At 60.4% G+C, this 18,731-nt stretch overlaps 1 protein-coding gene across 7 annotated transcripts in view; it reads right to left on the reverse strand.

Annotated features, from left to right (window-relative positions):
- NRP2 (neuropilin 2) overlaps window positions 1-17,389 on the reverse strand; it is a 61,048-nt gene extending 43,659 nt beyond the window's left edge. For all 7 annotated transcript variants that reach the window (XM_064515255.1, XM_064515253.1, XM_064515254.1 and 4 more), the window contains exons 1-2: window positions 16,940-17,389; window positions 8,956-9,133 (exon numbers count right to left, since the gene is read on the reverse strand). In XM_064515255.1, coding sequence (XP_064371325.1) covers window positions 8,956-9,133; window positions 16,940-17,012 — 251 coding nt within the window. In that variant the 5' untranslated portion in view covers window positions 17,013-17,389. The remainder of the gene's footprint in view (window positions 1-8,955; window positions 9,134-16,939) is intronic.
- Window positions 17,390-18,731: the final 1,342 nt, after the last annotated feature.

The following is an 18,731-nucleotide window of genomic DNA, read 5'->3' on the forward strand; positions in this document are numbered from 1 at the left end:
CAGGGAATCGTTTTTGCCAAATGTGAAATGAATATAAACACATAAGAGTTTTCTAGTTAAAAAATCTTGGCCCGAGCCCTCCGCTCCTCATGAGGCAAAACTGTCTTTGTGTTCCTTCAGGTCATGCAAACAAACTGCGAATTGGGACGATATTACAGTCAGGAGATGCCTCCTACCCAGATGCAGAGCAAGAGCACCCACTTCCTCTCCAACACACCAACTAAGCTTTAGACCTTAAAAACGAGCCCCCAGAGACGCCCCTTCCCCAGTGCACGCAGCTCAGCGAGAACACCGGCTCGTCCCCGCCGCGGACTCCTTTGGCGGCGCGTGCTTCGGTCGCCTCCACGCGTTGGCCCACGATCAAACAAGCTGATTAAACCCCATTCTCTTCGTGTTGGGTCACCGGCAACGTTAAAATCTAGTTTGGCCAGAACTTTGCTTCTGTTAAGCTTATGCCTGGTTTCCACATTTTGTTCTTCCCATGTGAAACACAACAAGAAAAGTTGGAAGGAAGAAAACCCAGCCCTGTGGATGCTTTCTTCTCTAGCCATCTCATTTCCAGATAATTACAGCCTAGCTCACGGCTGGGTGGGACACATTCATGTGGCACGCCAACCGTCTCGACCAGTCCCCAGCAATTTACATTTCTCTCCCATAACCGAACGCACTGCTCCAGCCAGCGGGCACCAGCGCGCTCGTGGGCTGGACTCTCTGAATTACCTCCGCTGGGGGAGCTGCGGTGCCCGAGACCACATTTCGGGTCCACTTCTGCTCCTCGTCTAGGCACTGCTCCACAGAGGCCACCACAAACACGAGGGGGCCCGGGTGCAGCACCCATAACCCGCAAGGACGGTCAACGGACTGGCCAAGCTCTCCTGCGGGGAAGGTGACCGCAGCACGATAGCTATTTCCAGCTGCTGCCTGAGCAGCAAGGTCGGTCAGTCGGTTTAAAACCATCTCAAGCAAGCATAGTTTCCACCAGGGAGTTTTAAAGCAGGGAGGCAAAGCTGAAGTGCTTTTAACTACCCAGACGACGGAGGGCTGAGAAGGGAGGGGACCTGTGCTGCCGAGACGCTCTTCTTGGAGCTGTTTAACGGAATTAAGCAGAAAACGTACCATGCTTACAAATATTGCTGCATTTTTATTAAAGATTTTTAGTAGAAAGTGCTTTGCTGATGCTAAGAGAGCTTTTATAAACTAATTATAAAGCACTTCTAATGCCTGTATTACTCATGCTTGCTTGCTTTTTCCTCCCGTCAAGCCGCTGCTTCCCCATCTCTTGTTCCTCTGCGTTTGCTCTCGGTGGCTTTGCCGCTGGCTCTCCAAACAAAGCCGCAAGGCAGGACGAGGGCAACCAGCCCCAGCGGCAGTGCTGGTGAGGGACCTCCGCCTCTTGGGTCCCTCTCTGAGGTGAAACGGCTCCTCTGCTCCCTGGCCGTTTGGACGTGCTCTCCTGTCCCCTGGGGCCACCACAGACCTGCCAGCTGTCCGCCCAGGGGCCGGTGGCCTCTGGGACGGCTGCGACCCACCTCGGGAACAGCACGGGAGAGCCTGGGCCGGCCCCCACGCCGCTGCTTCCCGCCGGCACACAGTCCAGCTAAAAGCACAGCTGTGGGTCTCACCCCGCTCCGCGCACCACCAACGAGCCTATCGCCCCCTCACCCCCACGGGACGCCGAGTCCTTGCGCACTGAAACGTGCTCCAAGGACATTACAGGGACATCAGCTGAGGATGGAGAGAAGTGCGAACCAGAAAGAGCACGCGCACGTTCCCAGCCACGGCGCGCGTCCCCGCTGCGCACGAAGCTGCGCCGTCCCCGCTTCCAAGCCCAAGGAGAGCCGCTTTCCCAGGCTGCGACCTGGCTGGCAGCTTTCTCGGGCGCTTCCCAGAGCCACGAACTGAAGTGGCTGCAGGCCCTGACACAGCTCGGCCCCCTTTCCAGCGCTTGCCCAGCAGGAGGGAGTCACAAGGCTCCAACCTGAGCTTCCCCGATGTTTAATTTGGAGCTGTATTTATAGGCATTTCCATGGGGCTCCGGGCTGCACCTGGCAAACATTAATGAACGTATCCTCGCAAGACCCCGGCGGGTGGGAAGCCGAGAGGAGCGGCGGCTGGCCCCGGGTCACGCAGGAAGCTCGCGGCACAGCCAGGAATAGAAGCCAGCCTTGATTAGACAGATTATAGTACATTAGAGGAGTCTGGCCTAGATAGACAGAGAGACAAATAGGTACTGACGGCATGCCAGCAGCCCCAAACTCGGGAATGCCCAGTGTTGACTTGAGCCTTCGAGACCTCTGCTCTGCCCGAGCCATATGCTGCCGTGCCTCTAACGCATCTGTCGAGAAACGAAGACAAACCGCAGTTCTGGTGGAAACGCGGCAGACGGATGCAGCCTGGGCAGATAGCTGCGGCGGGCGGCGGGGGGGGGGGGCGGGTCTTGCTTAGCCGCAGCTTCAGCTGCTGAACACAACTGTTCTCTTCGAAAGGGCGGCGGGCACTCTGGTTTTCAGGAATTGCTATAGCAAGCACAGGCTTTTCTTAAAGCATGGATAAAAAAAAAAAAACCTATTTCCTCGGGAATGAGCTCGCAGCTGCAGCATAAAGGTGGTTCGGAAACGGTGAACCAGCAGCTCCGCGGTAGCTTTGCAAGCAAGGGGCAGCTAGAATTCACGTCCTTTACAAGCTAGCTGGCTTAGTGGATTTTTTCTGTGTCACCACCCATCTTCGTGCTGTTCCATATGCTGCCTTCAAACCAAAGCGTAATTTCATGGCTGGCTACCTTGTGAAAGACAGGAAAACTTTCCTGTGATTCTTACACAATCTTAAGCAACCGCAGGACATACCCTACAAAGGTTAAATTGCTGCAGAAAGTACCGGGGACTTTTAAAAACTACTTTTTTTATCGTCATGGCAGCAGAGGCAAGCACCTTTGCCATCTGATGAAACCAGAGCAATGAAGTTTGATCTTAGCTGCCAGTCCTTAATCAAGGTAATTAATTATAAACACAGCAGATGAATTGGATTCTCCTTTGACTTGGACTGGTTTTACACATGTGTAACTCATCATTTTAAGGGCAATTGCTCCTAATCTGCCCAGGGTGAGAAGAGAATCAGTCCTCACAGACACGGATCCAGCTATGGATTTGTGCACAGGCCTGAAGAGCAGGTATCACACCTAACTTCAGCCAACTAAACGTCCCCTGGGCTACCCCTGTTGAGAGCAGTCCTCGTACCCTTCCCAAGAGGGGAGCCGTCCTTCTGCACCGACTACAGAGGTAGTTTAAATCACTCCTGTCGACGGGAACATTAAATTCCAGGTGGCTGAAGCCGGAGAGATGAATCTGGTCCTGGTCTGCAGCTAGAGTGGCCATTCATACCCACGCCAGGGCAAAGGGCCACCTCGGAGCAGGAGGCGCTTGCCCACGTTTTGCCCTGCTGGAAAGGGCTGTCCCCAGCAGCCGCAGAGCCCAACGGGCTCGACCCCAGCCTCCCGCCACCGCCACGCAGCTGGAGGCATTGCACGGGATTTTCACGTCTACAGTTATTAAGAGCGGTGGCAGCAGGAGAGGCAGGCCCGGGGGTGCGTCTCCGTGCGTAATGGCTCAGGATTCCTCGGAAGTTTGTTTTGAATTTGCTACATGCAGTTACATCTTGAGTGACCACAGCATTGTGGAGGTCTGTAATCGCTCCACTGCGCCTTGGATTATTGTCTTATCGCCTCAAAAATCTGACCAGAATTTCTGAGAAATGAGAAAAATCCAGTCATCCAGTCAAGAGAAAGGAGAGACGGAGAGAAAGAGAGAATAACCTCAACAGATTGGAAAACGTCTTCAAAAACGCCTCGAAGACAAAAAATGGAAACTACAGATAGCCTCTATTTATATTCCTCGGGCTGGTTTCACCCCCATACCAGGGCCGCTCACACGAAGAGTCTTTCAGCAGTTACGGCTGAGTTATGCTGGAGGGAAGGAGAAAAGAAAAAACAAAGCGGCCGAAAGGCATCTTGCAAAGGCTAAAACACGTCTTTAAGCTGCTCCCGCGGCAGGCTCGGATTCGGGAGGGGGTTTCGGCTCGCGGGGGCTGCTGTCCCCAGCCGGGCGCGCACAGCTCCCCGCGCTCCTCCTCGGGCGGCCTCGGCCGTGCCGCCGGGGCGCTGCAGGAAGGCGCGCTGGAGCGGGGAGCGCTCTCCGCTGGGGCACGTCGGGAAAAACCGCTCGTTATATAAGAAAACAAGATGTGCTAATGTGCACTTGAGGGGGTTTTCTGCAGGCTGTTGTTCAGGAGATTTTATTTCTGTCTCCAAAGCGATCTCTATAAATTCCTCACCCTTCTATCTTTAGCTACCGGGGTCTTTTGTTGCAAGATGTCTTTCATGTTCTTTGGGGGGAAAAAAAAGTCATGGTAAAATCGGGAATAAAATACACAAACCCTGCCATGAGTAGCCCCCCTTGCCAAGGCGTTCTGCCTTCTGTTGCTGCTGCAATCGAACCGAGGCAACTCGCAACCCTTCCCTACCCCAAAACGCAGGACACTTGAGAAACTGCATTTGCACTTTCCTCCTTCTGCCACAATCCATCTGTGGAAAAAATTAGACTTTGGTTTCTTTGTCATTTTACTGTCACCACTCACAGGCACTTGATCACTAACAGAAAAAAAAATGTATATAATAAAAAATAACAACCGCAAGAGGAAAATTTACTGCCGGAAAGCAGCAGACAGAGGGCAAACGTTTGCTTTGCTCGCTTTGCAAATGGGGGAGAAAGAGTCCCATCACCAACACCTTCTTAGAGCAGCAACTGGGGGCTGGTGTCCCACAGCCGGGCAACAGGACAGGGATCACCTTGGGGCCCAACCGGCCCCAGCGGCTGGAGGCGGACGGGAAGGGTGGGAGACTCCCACTGCCCGCTCCGCTGTGCCGGCCCTGGCCCGGGAGGACCTCCTGCAAAGGGATGTCCCAGGGACTGGCCCATCGCGCCTTGCTTAGCCACAAGCTGCCCCGAGGAGCTGGCGATAACCAGGATCAGATGGGAGCTTTGCAGCTCAGATTTCCACGCACCACTCAATTCCCCTTGCTTTCCTCAGCACAAAACCGTTCGCTTGCTTCATTCCCGAAACGAACACATCGTCAAGCACCAACAGATACCAAAAGCATCAACGAGGTCGCAAGAGTAAAACCCTGAGCAGCCCACCTAGCAATTTCTACCCCGTGCTAGTGACGGGTGGTCTCCCCTGGACTGGCCCACCACGGGACAGCTTCCCGACCCCGCGGCTCCTTGGACACATCCAGCTCACCGCCAACGAGCCGGCAAGCAAAGCGTGGCCACCAAGGCTTGCCTGCAGCCTCCTCTCCTTGGCCACGTCCACGACGACAACCCAAGGGCACCGGCTTGCAGAGAAAGCGGAGGCTGGGGTGGACGGCACCCAAAGCCCGATCCCGTGCGTGTGCAGGTAGCACAGCGTCGTGCCCCCACCCCGAAACACCGGCCCGCTGGTGCCGGGCCAAGGAGAGCGCGGTGCGAGCGGTCGGCAGGCGGAGCTGGGTGACGCCTCTTCTCCCAGGGGAGGGCAGGCCCGGGAGCCCCGCTGCTCCCGCCGGCGGGCCCGGCCCCGGCTCTGCTCGGGAGCTCGCCGTTCAAGCGGGGCTTTGTTCGGGCCCCGGGGCGGCGCGGCGCTCTGCCCTGACAGCTCAGCCATGGCGTGTTTACACGTCTCCCTCGCCCTCCCAGGCTGCGGTTCAGCTCCGGCGACACCAGAGGCAACGGGCTCCTCCGGCGGCGCGTGATGAATCAATTACTTCCCCTGACACTCTGTTACTACAGCCCTCACATCTCCAGACTGCAGATGAAAAGGCAGGCTGAGAAGGGGGACAGGGAAGGGGAGAGGTCTCCAGAGGTCTCCTTCAATTGAGTTGTTGGACATCTGAAGAAATCCCCATCTGCCATATTTAAAGACACAGAGAGATGTTTTGCTCCTGAATGGCAGAAAAATCAGAGGGCTCTCACAAAAGAAAGCCTAAGAAATCAAATGGGTCACAAAAACTTCAACAAGATGCAGTGAACATGCATTAACGGCGAGTCCCCTCTGCTGATGGAGATCCCAGACTGCTCCTGCCCATGATTTGCTGCCAAACACCGGCATTACCAAAGGCATATCACGAGAGCCAGGCCTTGCACCTTCCCTTTTCTTTGCAAAGTAATAATGTAAATAAAACATCACGCAAACACTCACAAAAGAGGAAGGAAGTTGAGCAGCTGCCTCAAACGCCTGTGCTGACAACAGGAGATGGGGGTGTTCCTACTTCTTGCTGGACATCTGTCAGTAACCTCCAGCTCTGACGGGTCTCGGGGGGTTTCCTGGTACACTGACCACTTCCCACCCACACGCTGCGCCCGTGGCCTGGCCTTGGAGGGCTGGGGCCGGGCTCCGGGGCTCTCCCACCGACAGCAGGCAAGCACGGCCCATCCCGGAGATGGGGGATGCCTCCTCAAGAAAGAGGGTCCCTCCCTTCCTTGCACCCACCTCCAGGTCTGCAGCACCTCTGGTGGGAGAGGTATTTGGGGCAGCCATGGCACAGCCCCACAAATCCCCTGGGATTCATTAAAAAAAGAAAAGAAAAAGTTCTTCACTCCTTCCAATGACCCACTGAGTCACTACCTATAACCCAGCACGAGGAGGGCTTGCTGCAGCACGCTCGAACTGATCTATCGAAGACTGCTGCTTAAAACATCCTAGCTGCGATTTGCGGCCCCTGACTGCTGTTAAGGTATGAGGAATGGCAGGACCGCCGGAGCGCGACCTGCAACGTGCGATCAGGCTGCCGTTCACGCGCGGTGCGCAGCCGCCCCAGCTAACGGGAACGGGGAGCTGGTCTGGCGCTAAGAGCGAGCCGCTCCCGCGCTTCCAGGCAAGCCCTGCGCTGATCCCCGGCCAAGAGCAACCGGATATTTCTTCTGCGCTCAGCCTGCTCTCTGCAGCCTCTTCTTTTTACTTCGCATTCATATTTAATAGCAGAATTCACGCCCGGCCAGAAGAGACCGGGAACACACCAGGCAGCCTATTCAGCGCTCTGTGTCATCGTGCCCAGCAGAAACAAGGTGCGAAAGCGGATCCCGCGACCCCACGCGCCGGATATCGGTGAGCGGTGTGACGCAGGGCCCCGCATCGGCCGGTGCCCCCCCGGATCGGCCGGTGCCCCCGGGCAGAGCGGCGGGCAGCACCCTGCCAAGCGGCTCGATGAGAGACCGGGACTGCCCCGACCGTCTCCCTCCGGCGCGAGGAGGCAAGCGCTGTCGTGGTTAACCCACGCTGAGGCTTCGTTTTGGAAGATGACGGGGATTATGAGCCATACAGGAGAGACTGGCCAAAGTTTAAAAAGAAACACCCACAACCTCATTTCAAGACGAGATGAGCTGCAGTGTCATGTTACCCAGACTGAATTATTTCCTGTGCGCTGGAAACATTGCTTCTGGCTGCCCACACCGCAAATGTACCAGCAAGCAAATGCCTTTCTCAACGTCTCATCTGCGACTTCGCCTCTCTGCAAAGTTAACGCTCAACTTCTCCGCACTGCCGGAGATGCAGTCACTTCCCGTTGCATCCCACTACAGAAACCCCCAAATCCTGGCTTTCTGCAGCACGGGAAGCATTAGGAGATGGCCACGTTGCCCCAAGGGCCCTTCGCCAGCCAACTCGCCCCACGTGCCCGACCTGCCGTTACCCATCCAGGGGACGCTGGTGCCACGGGCAGGCAGCAGGGAGCCAAGGGGAGGAGGAGAAGCCCGACTTTGCCACCCCCACCCATCTCCCACTTCCCTGCTTCTGCCTGTTTTTGGAGCCCCAGGCCCACGTACGTCTCTGGGGACCTCCGAAAGCATTGGGCCACGTGCCACCAGAGGGGGCTGCAAACCGCTGCAGCCGGCCACCGAATCCTCCCCGGTCTGGCTCAGTTACTCATCCTTCACTTGGACAGCGTGTGCTGGGAAGCGCTGTGGAAAAAACCTGCTTGCTATAGGTTGGACTTTCTTTTTTGAAAAAAAAAAAAGAAAAAGCAAAAAAAAAAAAGCAGCTTTTAACAGTCCAGAGGGACCTGCTGGGGCTTCAGTTACACCAAATTACCCCTTTCACGCTGCTCGGGGGGAGACGCAGCGACTTCTGTGGATACTTTAGCAGGCCTTAGAACGGGTTTTAGGAATGTAAATGTTATGCTTTACGAGGGAGAAACTTTAGCCTAATAAGGCAAAACGAACCGCCGAAGGAGGAAGGCCCAAAGGAAGCAGTTGCGGAGGTCCACCTCCGGCAGCTGGAGCGCCAAGGGCAGCCCGGCCCGGCCCGGCTCCCGCGGCTGCCAGGTGGCACCGCCGGGGCACCCGCCCTGCCCGGGGACGGCGTGCCAGAATTAGGGGCGTCTGCCCGTCCTCCTCCTGGGAAGGCACCTTACACCAACGATCGGATGTCAAGGGAAGGGCTCTGCCCGGAGACGACCCATCTTTGCTGCCGAGCTCCCGCTCCCGCCGAGGCTCCTTCCCACCTGCAGCGGCAGCGAAACCTCTGCTTCCTCGCATCGTACCCTCCGGCACGCAGGGGAGATTTATTTCCCGATGGTCACCTGCTAGCGCTGCTTAATGCCCGAGCACTGACACGGCGTCGAGATTTGATTCCTTCTGGCAGCCCTGGGAGATACCGGGCGGCCAAGCCCTCCCACGCAACCCTTCCTGCCGAAGCTGGAGCTCCCTCGCGCGCACGTGCCCTGCAGGCCCCGCAGCGCAGCCCGCGCCCGCGGCAACAAAGCGCCACCGCAACCGCCGCTCTCCCGCCACGTCTTTCGCTGCCTTCTCCCCTCTCCGCACGGGAAAAGCCACCGCCGCCGCAAACAAACCCCCGGCGCGCCAAGAGCAGCCTGGCGGAGAGCCGCGCCGGCGAGCACCCGCCGAGGAGGAGGAGGAAGAAGGCTCTTACTTGCAGTCGTGCTTCTCGATTTCGAAGTGCGGGTTGAAGTTGAGGATGATCTTCTGGTTGGGCTCGGGGGCGTAGATGACCCACTCGCAGCTCTGGTGGGAGGGGTAGTCCTGGGGGTAGCCCGGCGAGGTGATGTACCCGGCGTCCTTGGAGTTGAGGCGGCCCCCGCACGGCTGAGCTGCGGAGACAGGGCAGGGGACAGGGCTTGAGACGGGCTCCGGCGCCGGCCCACCGCGGGCGCTCCCCAGGCCCGCGGCACCGGTCCGGCACGCCAACGTTTGCGCGTTAACCCCGGGCGCGGGAAGTCACGATACGCAACGAACCCTCCGCCACCCTTGGATACCGCCTTTCGCGGCGAGTGGAACAGGAGACGGAGACGCTCTCGCCCGGGCAAGCGCAGGGCCGCAGGGCACAAACCCGACGGCTGCGGGATCACCCGGAGCCGCCTGGCTCGGCGCCCGGGTCCCGCCGCGGGAGCGTGGCCAGCGACGCCCCTCTCCTCGCGCCCCCTTCCCGACGGCGCCGTGGGGCAAGCCGGCCCCCTCCCCGCCGCAGGGAAAGCGACGTTTAATCTCATGAACGCTGCAAATCAAATTTATTATTGCATTACTCGCTGGGAGGAAAGCCTGCATCGCAGCGCCAATTGATAACGCGCTCCCAATCCCAACAAGGTCCCTTTCTCCGCGGGGTCGCCGTCGCGTGCCTCTCGCATCCCGCCCGGAGCCGCCTCCGGCGGATGGTGGTGCCTCCGCGCCCCCAGCAAAACAGGGCAAAAAATGGCAGAAATCCCTCCATCCCCCCGCTGAGTGGTCAGGGTGGCCCTGGTGACCCCATCCCTGCTTTGGGGACGGGCTTTTCCCTCCCCAATGACGAGCAAGGGGGCAGCACGTGGGGAAAGGCACGGTGGCTTTCCCAGGCGCGTGCCGGCACCTCCGCCTGTCCCCGGGAAGTCCCGGCCTGCAGCCGAACCCCGGCTCCGCCACGGCCAATGCGAGGAGCAGGGCAGGAGAGTTTTGCTGCAGTGCTTTTTGGAGGGGGAAAAAAAAAAAAAAAAAAAGGCATTTTGAATAAACTCCCTGCTCCGCGGAGGGAAGCCCCTCGCAGGAGGCGCGTCCGGCCGCCCCGCCGGGGACAACGCTTCCTCTGCCACCAGAAAGCGCTAGCTCCGTTTCCTCCACGGCTTTCGTGCCCTCTCTCACATTCGCTCTTTAAAATAACTTTCTTCTCACCCCCCCCCCCCAAAGGCAGCGTGGCAGCCTGCCCCTTTTTCTCAAAATAATTTTGTAAGAATCCTGAGAAATACAAGGGGGGGAAATCGCAACGCGGCCACAGAAGGGCTGAGAACACCAAAAAACATCTGGTTTTGTTCCACAGGAGCGCTTGCTCAACACACAGGCATTTACAAACCCGCATTTTTGCACAAATCTCTTCCCTGCTCAGCAAGGCATGTTTGCCCACACACGTGTCTGCGGGGTCTGGGGCGGGAGAGAGGGACACATTCACGTGGAAGGAAGAAATTCATGGACTTGTTGACATCGACGTACAAATAGACGTGTAATTCACACTTCACTCATGTACGCACTTTCACACCTTCTCATAAAAATTCACACCTCGTTTGCACACATGTCCACCCCCTCCAGCAAAGAGAAATATTCAAGCTGCAGATTATTTTTCTTGGAAAGGGCAGAGTCTCGAAGCAATGAAAACACAGTCAGTCCTTCCGCACCTCGTCATCCCCTCCCCGTCTCCCCAGCTCGCACACACGCGCTACCCGCTAGGCCGATACCTCCACCCTCACCCGCCGCCCGGGAGCTGCTAGCCCCTTGCGCGCTTCGGCGGCTACGAGCGCCCCGCGAGCCACCCCGGTTAGGTCGGCGGCACCCCAGCGGCAACGTGAGCAAGGCTGCCAGCTTGCTGGGGCTCCGCCTGGGCAAATCACCTCAGGGGCAGGCGCCTCGCTTGACCCTGACCCATTGCAAAAGCCTCTCCCCTCGCCGCGTGAGCCCGTCGCGGGGCAGCAGCTAGGGAAATCCGCAGGCAGACGCTGCCTTCAGGTGGGCCTGGCACGCGAGCGAAGCCACGGGCGCGAGGGAGGAGGGCCCGGTTCGCTGTGGGGTGAGGGCGACCAGAGCCCGGCTCTCCTCTCCTCAGACCAGGCTTCGGGTCTCAGGAGCTGAACGGGACCAGCGAGTGACCTCACCGAGCGGACGGGGCACCAACCGCCTTCCCCGGGTGTTGGACACCGCTGTGCACAACGTCACCACGGCTCTGCGGCAGGGAAGGCCTCCCACAGAGGGCTGGGGATGGAACCACTCCTTCGTCTCTCCCCGAGAGGCTCCAAAGAAACGAAGAGGGCTGCTTCAGGACCGCGCCGTCGCGTCCGTGCGCTGCACCGATGAGCAGAGCACCAGGGAAATAGGGGCTTCCTAGAGCTACCCGAAGGGCTGAAACGACCAGTATCTTTGCAGTTGTTCTGTTGGGGTTGTCCCTCTACCTACCGACCCACCGGTATCTAGCAGAAAAACACCTGCAACAGAAAGAAATCCACCGCTGGGCCCTCTGACGGACAAGCACTCACCTCAGCAGACGTACCAAGCCCTGACTTTCTATTAAAAATAAATAAAACAGTCAGTCCTGTTCTGCACACGGCGGAGCTTCAAGCTGCTACCTAAGTGTCTCCTTTCCAGCCGACTGCACCGAACTCACGCAGAAACGTAAGAAATGGTGAGGGGCAGGGCTACTGCCCAGGCGTACGCATGGGGAGGGAGACGTGCGCCGCAGCTAACGGGCTCTGGCAGCTTTTGCCAGCCCTGAACTCACTTAATAAAATTAAAATTAAATCCTGACATCTCGGCCAAGCCTGCCAGGTGTGCGGGACATCCCGCCGCTCGGTAAGCGGAACGCGGGGGCTGGAAAGCCGGCGGCGGGGCCGTGCCAGCCTGCCAGCGGAGGGGACAGCCGGAGCCGCGAGAGAGCAGCCGAGGTCCTCGACGGACCGGCACCTCCACGCAGCGTCAGAGCGGGCAGCGTCCAGGCTGGGTAATCCCGGGATTGCCGCTTTCCCGAGGGTCGCCGGGGGGATTCAGTTATCCCAGCAATTCTCCCCTGGGAGGAACGACGCCAGCAGGGAAACCACACCAGAGGACGATGACCAAGCCATGGGGATGGGACATGAAGATCTGGAGAAGCTCACGAAGGCAGAGGCCCACAGATGCCTCAGTGCAAGCAGCAGTTCCCCACAGAGATGCTTTTGGCTGCCGAGCTCCTCACCCTTTCTGTAAGGCTCCTTGCCCTTTCTCGCCTCCTGCCCCACGGGGATCTGCTGGAGACAAGGTGACTAGGTGAACCCCCCCACCAAGGCTGCAGCTAGCACTCAACACCCGGGGGGCCAAAGCGGACAGCCGGGCCCCGGCACCTCCACCACACCGGGGGCCTCTCAGCTCCGCGGCGGGTCAGCGTGCACGGAGAGCTCGGGACAGAAGCGGAGCGGTCTCCAACCCGAGCGTCCTGCCCACTGGACCCCCCCGACCCCAGCAGGGCAGGGCTCGCTGCTGCTGTCGGACCGCCAGCGCACAAACCAGAGCCAGCTCTGCCCGTAACGCAAGAACTACCGTCACCGAGGAGGCCGCTTCACAACAGACACGTGGCACAGCCACGCAGAGCTTGGTCACCCATCGGAGAACCATCACGTGCTGGGGTCCACCAGGCCCAGCCGCCTTTGGCGAGGTAACGCGGGGCTGCGCAGGCGCCTGCCCCAAAGCTGAGGGCATCCTCGTGCCGTCCACGTTCACCTCGCCTCGCTCCAGCCCTGGCGACGAACCCGCGTGCCGCCAAGGCGGTCACGGACTCGCCCTGAGACCACAGAGGCACAACTGCGGCAGGAGACGGGAATGCAGATGCAAACTCCCCGATCTAACGGACACCGCTTGGCCATCGGGCAAGGAGAGACACGCGGCGCACAGGGAGACAGTCAGACCAGATGTTTTATCCCCGGCAGCGGAGAGCACCTTAACAGAGGCACGGTTGCTTTGGATCACGAGATGAAGCTTCAAAGGCTTCCTGAACAAGTTGATGGGCAAACACACCCAAACACGCGCTTGTCCCTTCCCAGCGTGATAACCCACGCCAATGTCTCGGGATGGCCAACTGCCGGGGAAAGCTCCCCAGACTCTTCCCGCTCCGGCGGGGGCCTTCAGCAGCTTCACCAGGGGTTCGGTTAAAAGCAGAGCCACAGCAAAGCAGCGTTTAAAGACTGCTTTTGTGGTCCGGACTGGGATGATGTTTGATTCACAGCACCTTACGCCTGTCACAAGACAGGGCCTGCGAAACGCTGCTGGAGCAGCCGCGGCACGAGCACAGGAACGCAGCCGCCCGGCCCCTTCCCAGGGCGCCGGGAAGGAGGAACGTACACGCTTGGTAGCGCCGGGCTACGACACCGCAGCGCGCGCCAAAAGGGACGTAGTAACCGTGAGCCTTCGCAGGGAGAAACCCTCTACAGTTATTCTTAAATAACAGAGTGTGTCGGAGGGAGGGAGAGAGAGAATGAAATTTGGAGATTGCTGATCTCCGCCCTTCCTTCGCCATGTCAATCCACAAGAGAATTAAACGGCAATCGGAAATGGACCTACTCGAGTTTCCTCGTGGGAAAGGAGAGGGCCAAACCCTGCGAGCGAATCCAGGTAACTTGCTCCAAATAAATCACTGGACTTCAGCCAATTTCCACCCCTGCAGTTCTTCCACAGGCTGGCACCGGTTTGTACCGCTTGGGCCCGTGGCAACTTCGACCTTTAAATATTGTATTTCGGGTCTGCCCTTCTCCCCCCCGCCCCGCCAAAATCCTTTGTACCTTTGATGTGGTTTCTTATCCTGCTTTTACACGGTGCTGACTTTGTTATTTGTCATCTTCCAGCACAGGCAAAGGCAATTCCAATAGGGCAACTGACCTAATAGCATTAGCTTTTATATATATATATATATATAAATAAATAAAATGTGTGTGCATATATATATAACGTGTGTATACATACATAGTGCACCGCTCTCCTGGCTGCCCTGCAAACGTAACTGGCAGGTCTGGTGCTGCGACTCCCGGCTGCACCGGGGATCGCGCGCGTGCACGCGTGCAGGGGAGGGGCACGACCCCGCACCGCGCTTGCGGGAACCCCCCCGCCGCCGGGCAGTAACGCCGAGACGGCGGCGAAGGCCGACGCGCTGATGCTGCGCGTGAGGAAGCCCCCGCGAGCGCGGCGCTGCCGGCAGCAGCCCTGATTCACGCCGCTGCTAGGGCTGCGGTTTCCACCAGGGGTTTTTGAAAATGGCCCAGCTACCTCTTTGTCTGCGCCTTATCATTACGAACGTGTCAGAGGGCTGCTCGAGGGCGAGGGGCGAGCGGGGAGCACGCGCGGCCCGGCCCGGGTGCACGCAGCCCTGCACGCCTCCCGGCGCAGACGACCGCGCTCCCGAAACCCCGCGGGGACGCAGTGGTGGCGGCGGCTCTGACGCCGCGGTGCAACGGGGAGCAAGTTCGGCGGCTCCCAGCCTGCTCTCACGCTGCCGCAACTGCCCCCGCCGCCCCGGCTAAACGCCGACTCCTTCTATTTTGATTTCAGATAGGAGCACGGGTCTCAGATATATACGATTTATTTTTCCTAGCACAGCTGGTCTGTCAGAGGTCATATAATTTGGCAGCCATCCCAGTGCTTAAAAATTAATTTTTCCTTATTAATACAGCTGGGGGTCCCACAGGATAGGATCCCAGCCTTATCTGAGCCCGACAGCTTCCTAAGCCCTACGGAGGATGCTCCCTCCTCCCGGGCTATCCGCGACACAAGGCCTCCCCGTCCTGGAGCCCGCTGGCACTGGCGGTCTCTGCGAGGAAAGCAGCCCGCCCAGCTGCGACAGCCCGGCAGAGCAGGCTGCTTCTGCATTTCGGCCACCACGAGGTGCCAAACGCGGAGCAACGCCGAAGGGAGGGGGCCGGCAAGCAGGGCAGGGCAGTGCAGGGTGCCGGGAAGCGCGCGGGAGCAGCACGCCTGCCCGCCACGCACCGGGGCTGCTTTGCAGCAGGAAAGTTAGAAAAACAAAATGCAGCATCCTAGCCCGGGTCCGAGCCCCCCGCTGAGCTCGCCGAGATGCTCCCGACAACTGTCCGATTCCCGAGCTTTTGTTCGCAGCAAGAGCCCAGGTCACGGCACCACGGGCACAAGGCGTCACCCCGACCGCTTGCACGCGAGCGGCGGGTGCCTGCTTGGCAGCCGCTCGCTTTGGTCCCCTTCCCCACCTCGCTACATCTCCTCAGTCACCACTAAACATGCTCCCTTTTAGGCAAACTGTCTGCAAGGCTTCAGGAGCGAGCGCTGCTCAGCGCTGCGTAAACGGCGTCTGAACGTCTCGGTACTCGGGTCCCTCAGACCTGCTACTTTCTCACCCGATTGCTTTTTTTTTTGGAGGGGGGGGGAGGGAGGTGAAAGACACGCAGCCTCCAGATTTCCCTCCCAGGTCTCCCACCTGCTCCCCGCCGCGGCCGTCACCGCTGTGCTTGGCTGCGCACAAACTGGCAGCGGCACTGTTTACCTCTTACCGCAGAAATACTGCGCGGAGGGTTTTTTGTCCTGCCGATTATCACATTATTGTCTACTAACAACATCTCCCTTCTCCGCTGGCCTCCCTTAGGGAGCCTTAAGAGGGACTTGGGTTATAGGCAAGGCTTTCAGGCGCGCCAGGCTGAAACACAAACCCACCCGCCTCGGGCACGTTTTTCCTAGCAGCCTGGCTAATTTACCGGAGCTGCCCACGGTCCGATCGCGGCCCGCGGCCCTTCGCTCGCAATAAGGTCACTCGAGCAGGTCTGCGGCACCACAACAGCGTCTCAGCGGCGGTGCCAGCCGCCGGCAGAGGCGAGGCGAGGCGAGGACTTCCTCGCCGGCTCCGGCACCATGTGATGCTCCGCTTCGCCGGGAAAGCCCCGCGCCCAAGTAAACACTTCTTACGGCGACTGAACGGCCTCAGAGACGCAGCTGGCTCGTAAAGCCCTTCCCGGCAACAAGTCCTGCTGCTGAACCCGCTCAGGGGGAGGCGGCGGCGCAGGCACAGGCAGCGGGGCGGCCAGGGCATCCTCTGCCTTGAGCCTCGGGTTGGGGCCGGAGCTGCCGCCGCGCAGCGCCCGCTCCAGCCAGCCCGGCGCGGTCGCCGCCTCCGAAACGGGCAGCGCCTGACCAGAGCGCTTCCCCGAGCGGGGGCCTCCCCGGACCTCCCCCTCTCTCCTCACCGAGTACCTATTAATTTGTTTCTTATTCGAACAAAAGATGGATTTTTTTCCATCCCCCTTCGTAATCATAAGGAAGGAGGCGATGCCAACTGGCAGCCGAGCGTACGCGGAGCACATTTGCCGGGAACATCTACGCTCCGCTGCTGCGAAAAAAGAGGGACTTTCTCGGCTGAGAGAGTCTCCGCGACTTCCCTCCCGCGGGGGGAGCCGGGCCACGCCGGGCTGGGGAGGGCGGCGAGGCCCGGGCACCGCGGGGATGGGCGCGGGACGCGCGGACCCGGCAGCAGCATCCCGCCGCGCGGCCGCGGAGCCCCCCGGCGCCCCCCCTCGCGCAGCCGGGCGGAGGCGAGACACCGCCTGCCCCACCGGCCGTCGGGGACCCCCCCGAGCCGCGGCCCGCCCGCAGCCCCCGCCCGCAGCCCGGTCCGAGGCGGCCAAGCGCCCCCAAACCCGCCGCCGCGGCCGCGCAGAGAGCGCGGCGCAGCGCGGGGGCGGCCGGGCCCCGACGGGGCGCCGGCTCCGGCCGCCCGCGACCGCGCACCAGAGCCGCGCACCGCGGGCCAAAGTTGCGGCGGGGCCGGGCCGCGCTCCGGCGCCCACGCGTGGCGGGGACACGGACACGCACACACATATATACGCGCACACACACACATATATATATATATGCACACACATACAGGCACAGACGCCGCGCCGCCGCCCTCCTCGGGGTCTTACCTGCGTCCCCCGCGCCTGCGGAGCCGGGCAAGCACAGCGCTAGAAATCCCCACGCGAGAAGAAACGTATCCATGCTTCGGAGGAAACAGTCAAAAAAAGATAAAACCGAAATAAAGCGCCCCCCCCCCCCGCGCCGCCTCGCTGGCTGCCCGGGGCGCGCCGCGTGGTCGCCCCACTCGCGACGGGCAGCGCCGGGGCTCCTGCCGCCTCCCGCGCGGGCGGCGCGGCCGAGCGCCTCTGCCCTAGGGCGACCCGCGGGGCCGGCGCCTCGGCATCCCCCGGGGCGGCGGCGGCGGTGCGGGCCGGGGCCGGGGCTGGGGCCGGGGCTGGGGCCGGGGCCGGGGCGCCGTCTGCCCGCGCTCTCCCTCCCCGCCGGCGCCTCGCAGCCTTTTCAGGCAGGGCGGCATGTGGCTGTCAGCGCCGAGCGGCAGCGCCGCCCCCGCGCCCCCCCGCCCGCCGCGGACCGCCCCCTCGGGGCGCCGCGCCCGCTCCGCGCCCCGCGCCCGGGGGGGGGGGAGGAGGAGGAGGAGGGGGGGGGAGGAAGGCGGCCGCCGCTGCCCCGGCCCCGGGGGAGCCCCGGGCCGCCGCCGGCGCTGCGCCCGCGCGGGGCTGCCGGCAATGCGCCGCCGCGGCGGAGCGGAGCGGAGCGAAAAGCAGAAGCCCGAAAATTGTCGGATGGGGGAGCGTCAGGACAAGGTTTGTCCCCGCTCGCAGCCGCCGCCGCCGGGAGCGGGGACCGCGCTGCCCTCCCTCCGCGCCGCCCCCACCTGCGCGGCCCGGGGGGGCCTTTGCTCGGCCCCGGCGGGGCGGGGCGGGGCGGGACGGGACGGGACGGGACGGGGCCGGGAGCAGCCGGTGTCCGAGGTGGAGTCTGGGCGCGCCCAGGTGAAGCCAGCCCTGCAGCCCCCGCCCAAAGTGCCGCCGGGAAACCGCGCTTGGTTTGTTAAGCAGTCCCTAATCTGCACGTTGCAACCTTCACGCTTACGGCGGACAAAGGCATGAAAGCTGTGTTACCTTTCTTTTTAAGTTCACAATTAGCAAAGAGACACTCGCGTGTGGCAGAATTAACGCACGTCCTCACACAGGTGAGGGGGGAAATACGAGCGTTTCATGGCACTCGTTCAGGGCAACGAGACTCGCTATTTTGTGCTCTGCTGCCGATCAGCTGTGGGCAGCACCGCCAGCTCATGTCCATGAAACCGTGGTGCCGACCTGTCGAAGCGCATTCCCAGCTCGGGAGCGTGCCGAGCTCCTCCGGGACCGGAGCGGTTCGTCGGCAGCGGCAGCTTCGGCCTGATAGACAGATCTGACGTTTCAGCCGCTGCCCGGAGGGCTGCAGCGTCCCGACTCTTTCCCTGTGCTTTGATACCTTATTTCGCATCCTCTGTGGCTCAGATGTGCTCAAACTCCTGTTGAAGTCAATGAAAAGTCAGTGACAACTGAATCTAGTGCCTTATTTACTGTATTTTGGTGTGGAAATTATGCAGCTATTATTTACTACTCGCTTATAGTTAGACTACTATCAAGCTAGCAAAGTGTGATTTTTTGTGTGTATAAATAGCCCTCGCAAACCACAACAGAGATATCAGAGCGTAATATAACTGCACGGCATGAATCATTCCTCGCTGGAGATGTGCGCGGAGGGGGAAGAGGCTACCAGGCCCCATCAGCGACGGCCCCATGCGACGTAGCCTACGGCACGGGGGCGGTTTTCGCCGTTCCGGCGTTTGGGACAGGACGGCCGCCAAGCCAGGGATACCCCCAGTCCCGCTTCGCTCCAGGAGCGTCGAAA

Source organism: Dromaius novaehollandiae, chromosome 7, assembly GCF_036370855.1.
Source record: "Dromaius novaehollandiae isolate bDroNov1 chromosome 7, bDroNov1.hap1, whole genome shotgun sequence".
NCBI classification, from domain to species: Eukaryota; Metazoa; Chordata; class Aves; order Casuariiformes; family Dromaiidae; genus Dromaius; species Dromaius novaehollandiae.